The 6,162-nt window shown below is 34.9% G+C and overlaps 1 protein-coding gene across 3 annotated transcripts in view; it reads right to left on the bottom strand.

Moving 5' to 3' along the window:
• The window catches only part of LOC117172311 (zinc finger protein 608-like), a 126,652-nt gene that overhangs the window by 4,184 nt on the left and 116,306 nt on the right, over window positions 1-6,162 (bottom strand). For all 3 annotated transcript variants that reach the window (XM_033360090.1, XM_033360089.1, XM_033360091.1), the window contains exon 5: window positions 651-2,443. In XM_033360090.1, coding sequence (XP_033215981.1) covers window positions 651-2,443 — 1,793 coding nt within the window. The remainder of the gene's footprint in view (window positions 1-650; window positions 2,444-6,162) is intronic.

The following is a 6,162-nucleotide window of genomic DNA, read 5'->3' as shown; positions in this document are numbered from 1 at the left end:
AAACTGATTAAAATAACGAAACCTTAAAATTTCTTTCGATCACAAGTAAATTCCCCGTCAATTCGATTAACGGTCATTTCCCGGTCAAGTCGCCACACTGAAAAACTGATTAAAATAATGAAAACTTGAAGTTTGCTACACTCAAAAGTAAATTCCCAAAATTTTAAATAAATTCTTGGTTTTTTAATTAAATTCCCGGTCAATTCGATTTCCAGTCATTTCCCGGTCAAGTCGCCACCCTCAAAAACTGATTAAAATAACGAAAACTTGAATTTTCTTCCGATCAGTAGTAAATTTCCGGTCATTTCCCGGTCAAGTCGTCACCCTGAAAAACTGAGTAAAACAATAAAAACTTGAAGTTTCTTGCGATCACAAGTAAATTCCCAGAATTTTAAACAAATTCCCGGTGAATAAGATAGATTTCCGGTCATTTCCCGGTCAAGTAGCCACCCAAAAAAAGGTGTTTAAATAATGAAAACTTGAATTAAACTAAATTCAAAAGTAAATTCTCGGCCAATAAAATGATTAAAATCATTAAAACTTGAATTTTGCTGCAACCAAAAGTAAATTCCCGGGGTTTTCCACGGTCAAATTGCCAACCTGGTAGACGCCCTGTAATCGAAAAAGTGACATCACCTTTAATCACCTACCTTGGCAACTGGTGAATGTAAGGATTCCCAGTGTAAGGTCCGGGAACAAGCATAGGACTCAATCCTCGGTAAACCCCGTGTCCCGGGTCAAAGCTGAGCGTTCCATAATGCTGGGGTGGCATATACCCCGGATGAATATAAGCGTATTGCGAGGTTGGCGGCGGCGGAGGTCCCTGCGTCTCCATCGTCGGCTTCACTCCCTCCTGCTTCATTTTCCCCTCATCGCTCTTCCCTCCCATCTCCTGCTGCAGCAGCGACTTTTCCTGCTTCGGCTGATGCTTGGGACTCGGAGGCGGTGCTTTATTCTGCTGCTGCTGCTGCTTTCCTCCACAATCGTCTTTCCGCCTTTGCTGTTCACCAGCATACAAATAATACCTCCTGTCATCCTGGATCTGCGCAGAACTCGTTGGCGGCGCCCTCTGACTCTGCGTCCCATGATAAACATGATACGGATTCATCTGACTCTTCATCTCAATACTCTCCTTCAGTATCTGATGATTCTCGTGCTGCTTCTCTTTCAGGCTCGACTGCTGCTGCTGAGGCTCCTGCTTGATCTTGCAGACTACTTTTTGATCGTGCGTCTCGGCTTCTTGGACCTGATGCTGCTGCTGCTGAGACAGAGGCTGCTGCTGATACGGATACCCCGGCGACATGTAAGCCCCGTAACTTGCATAATAGTGCGGCTGGGGCGGCTGCTGCTGCTGCTGCTGTTGTTGCTGCTGTTGCTGCTGCTGCTGGGCCTGAGCCAGATCCTTACTCTTGTCCTTGTCTGTGATTGCTATACTCTGCAAACCGGTCATAGAAGGCATCTGCGGTACATTGAGGGGCTTGACCTCCTGCTTGGGTGTCAGGTCAATCTTGGCATCCTGTCCTTTCTCCTGCACACTCGGGACCAGATACGGCGACTGCCCGTAATATGGATACATGCTGAACTGAGTTGGCAGGTGGCTCTGGGGACTCGGCTTCGACGAGTCCTTCTCCTGAACCTGCTTCATCAGACTCTTGTCGCTGACACTCTCGGCTTCAAGAACGGGCGCCGCATCGTCCGAGATGTCCGAGTAGGCCGGCGACTGGACGTCTTCGCGTGCCGAGTCGATCAGCGGGGCTTCGAGTGGCGACGGATGGGGACTTCCTCCCGGCGACTTGCGCGACTTCTTCTTGTATCCCTGAGGTTTCGCGGCTCGCGGATCCTTGCTCTTGTCCTGCTCGGGCATCAGGGCAGCGGTCGGTTTCACCTTGAACTGGGGGATCTTGGCGTGCAGCGTGACGCTCGGATAGGGCTGCAGGTGGGGTTGAACAACAGCGCCGGAAGTCGCTACGGCCTGAAGACTACTCGCTTGCGGGGGGATTTGGTTTGACAAGCTCTGGAGAACCGGATTGTGTCCGGAGATAAGAGTCTGCTGCTGGGGTTGCTGGAGATTTTGCAGATTTTGGAGATTTTGCAGTGGAGGCTGCTGCTGTGTCACGTGGAGTTGGGTGCTTTGGGGAAGAGGCGGCTGAGCCTGCACGTTGTGCGAAATCGACGGGTGCTGGTGAACAGTTGCGAGGGACTGCGGGGGAGGTTGGAGGTGGCTAGGTGGGGCATTAGAGAGACATTGTTGTTGAGGTGGGACGATGGTGTTCTGGATTGGGATTTGGAGTTGTGTGGACGAGGGTGGTTGGGGTATGTTGAGGGGTTGAGGGATACTCGCAGTGGTATGTGGAGAGAGTACAGGCCTTGGAGACTGACTCGATCGAGGGTTCGGACTCGGTGGGTTCAGACTTGACGGCGGAACGGGCTGTGCTTGTTGTACCTGTAGACAAAACAAACAAACAAAAAAACGGATTTATTATTATTTTTGCCTTTCACTGTTCCTAATATTCCCTGACAATCACAGCTTTTTTCCAGGTATCTCAAGTTTTTTCCCATACTACAGAGCCATTAAAATATTTTGCAATTTTTTAACCAATTGCCTCAGAATATGTATAATTTCGCGAATTCATTGTAAATCATGTTTTTGTCTCTTCAGTTTCTAGGAAAAATCTTCAAAAATCGAGTTGAATTTTCAACTAAAAAACTGATGAATTTTCAATTAAAATTATAAATCTTAAACTAGAATAGATATATTTTACACCAAAAAGCTTAATTTTTAAACAAACAGATTCATTTTTTACCAAAAACGTCAATTTTTAAACAAAATAAATTAACTTTTAATGGAAACGTTGAATTTTGAACTAAAAAACGGTAAATTTTCAACAATTTAGTTAAATTTAGAACTGAAAAAATCCGTTTTCAACTAAAAATGTAATAATTAAATTTTCGGTAAAAAAAATGAATTGATTTTCAAACTATAAAATTAATTTTTTACTAAACACGTCAATTTCTCAAAGACAAAATACATCAATTTTCAATGAAATAGTTGAATTTTCAACTAAAAAGGACAAATTTCCAACCAAAAATGGAAAAGTTAAATATTCAGTTAAAAAAAAAAACTTCCGCGAAAAAAAATCACCCAAAGTCATGAATTTTCAACTAAAACTAAAACGGTGATTCTCAAACTGAACTAGATTAATTTTAAATCACAAAGATACATGAATTTTTAATTAAAAAGACAAATTTTCAATAATATAGTTGGATTTGGAAGCACAAAAGATCAGTTTCAACCAAAGTCATGCATTTTTAACTGAATTTGAAATTAAAAAAATAAAGTTTTTCTAAACAAGACGAATTTTCAAATTAGAAAAATCATTTGAAGTACTATGATTAGAAGTAAATTCCCGCTCTTTTAATTCACTTTATAGTCGTTTCCTGGTCATTTCCGGCCAAGCAGAAGTAACATATTAATATTTGACGCAAAAAGCAAACATTTATTTTAATTCGTGACGTTCATTCTAAAAATCCTTTAACACAACAGAGCAAAAAATTGCAAAACAAATTAATTTTTAAACAAATACTTAAATTTTCCATAAGAAAATATCAATTTTCAACAAAAAATAATATAGTTCAACTTTTAATTGAAAAAATTAATTTTCAAGAAAAAAAAACGGATTTTCAACAAAATAGTTTAATTTTCAACCTAACTGATGAATTTTCAACTAAAATGATAAGTCCTCAACAAAAAAAATTGATTTTGAACAAAGAGTTTTACTTTCAACCAAGCAATTTTATTTACAACTAAAATAATAGATATTTAACTGAAATACTTGAATTTTAAACAGAAGAGAAGCATTTTTAAACAAGAAGATTAACTTAAAAAAAAAACACTATTTTCTACAAAAAAATCGATTTTTTTAAACAAAATACGTGGATTTTCAAATAAATAGTTAAATTTTCAATTAAAAAGACCATTTTTCATCCAAATTGTTGAATTTTGAACTGAAATAATGAATCTTTAAAGGGAATTGTTAAATTTTTTTACACAAAAGATTAATTGTAAACCATAAAGATTAATTTTCTACAAAAATAAAACGAATTTTCCACAAAGTACATACCTTTTCAAAGATATAGTTTATTTTTTAAATAAAAAATATCAATTTTCAACCATGCAGGTAACTTTTAATCAAAAAAAGATCAATTTTTAACCAAAAATATAATAGTTAATTTTTCTATGAAAAATTTAATTCTTCGTTGAAAAACAATTTAACTATTCTTTTTTTTGTCAGGAATTCATTTATTTGGTAGAACCATAAATATTTAGTTAAAAATTCGTTTTTTTTTTAAATATAAAATTCCTCTTTTGGGTTGAAAATTCCACTGATTAGTCAAAAATTCATGTTTTTGGTCTTTTCTTGTTTTGTTTAAAATTTACTTTTCTAACTGCAAATTGAACTATTCCAGTTTTCGTTTGTAAATTTATCTTTTTTAGTTGAAAATTTAGATATTTTCTTGAAACTGTACGTTATTTATTGGAAAATTCATCTTTTGGGTTAAAAATTGAATTATTTTGTTAAAAATTCTTTCTTATTTTTTGAAAATTGATTGTTTAATTATTTCTATTTTTGGTTAAAACATCTTTTTCTTAATTAAGAAAAATCTATTTCGTTGAAAATTCTTTTTTGTTGTTGGTTGAACATTTATTTTTTTTTTCAATTTTTAATATACTAATTTTGGTTGAAAACTAATCTTTTTTAGATGAAAATTCATGTACTTTGTTGAAAATGAGTTTTTTTTTTAGAAAAGGTTAATTCAAGATGTTGATGAATGCTCATTGAAATCTCAAACAAGGTGGCCGTTTTACTCGAAGCAATAAATTCTCAGTCATTTCCGGGTTCGTAAACATTTTACACGGTCAATGAAATGTAAAGAATCGAACACTATGGCTACCAAATTTTCCATTTGAAGTAACAAAAACTGATCTGTAAATAAAATCACTCAAAGTGGAACTGTTGAATTTTAAAATTGACGTTCAAAAGTTTTTTAATCACAAAATTTTGCATTCAAATGCTGAATAATTTACACCTATAAAATGGAAGGTACTAACATTTTTCAATTTAAAAAAAAATTTATATAAATTCATGTTATTATTTGAATGTTCTAAATTAAAAAATCTGGGGATTTTGAAGGAGAATTTTTAAAATTTTCATGTTAATTTCGAATCTTTTCGAAACTCTTAAATATCTCTTAAACATCTTCAGGTTAAAACCTGAAAATTCATAAACTTTTAACTTATTTAAAATCGTTTTTTGTTCACTTTTTAATACTTCAAGCACAGATCCATTAAAAAATGTATTTTTATCTCAAATTTTCAACTTCAAAGACTTATAATTTGTAATTCTTCAACGCTTTAAGACAACCCTTTAAAACTGTGTAAATTAAAAATGTAAGCTCCAAAAATAAAAATCTAAAATGGAAATTTTTTTAAATAAAAGATTGTTGAATAACGCCCTGTAAACTGAAAAATAGCATAATTGAAAAAGATAAAAATTCAACTAATTATTAAAAAAAAACTGTTAAAAACAAACTTTGAAACATTTTTCTTCTAAACATTTGTAATATTGCCGGCCTAAAAAAATGCACTGTCATTTCCTGGTTTTTTTCCGGTCTCATAAAATTCCCGGTTTTCCAGTCCAGCGGCCACCTTGGATTTTTAATTTAAAAAATACAACTTTGTAGGTGTATGTTGCAAAAATGTACATTTGATCTCACAATTGACTATCTACATATATAAAAATCCCGTGTCACGATGTTTGTCACCATTAAACTCCGAAGCTACTTTGCCGATCTTGATGAAATTTTGTATACTGCGTGTAAGTTGACCTAACTAAAAGGATAGGCTACTTTTTATCTCATTTAATCTATATATGTATATAAAAATCCCGTGTCACTATGTTTGTCGCCACTAATCTCCGAAACTACTTGACCGATCTTGATGAAATTTTGTCTACTGTGTGTAATTTGGTCCAGCTTAAAGGATAGGATGCTTTTTATCTCCTTTATGTTTGTCACCACTAAACTCCGAAATTACTTAACAGATCTTGATGAAATTTTGTACACTGTGTGTAATTTGGTCCCACTTGAAGGACTTTTTATCTA

The sequence above is a fragment of the Belonocnema kinseyi genome, chromosome 5, assembly GCF_010883055.1.
Source record: "Belonocnema kinseyi isolate 2016_QV_RU_SX_M_011 chromosome 5, B_treatae_v1, whole genome shotgun sequence".
Taxonomy (NCBI): domain Eukaryota; kingdom Metazoa; phylum Arthropoda; class Insecta; order Hymenoptera; family Cynipidae; genus Belonocnema; species Belonocnema kinseyi.
The sequence above is the reverse complement of the archived record's forward strand: the minus strand, read 5'-3'. Positions and strand labels throughout refer to the sequence as shown.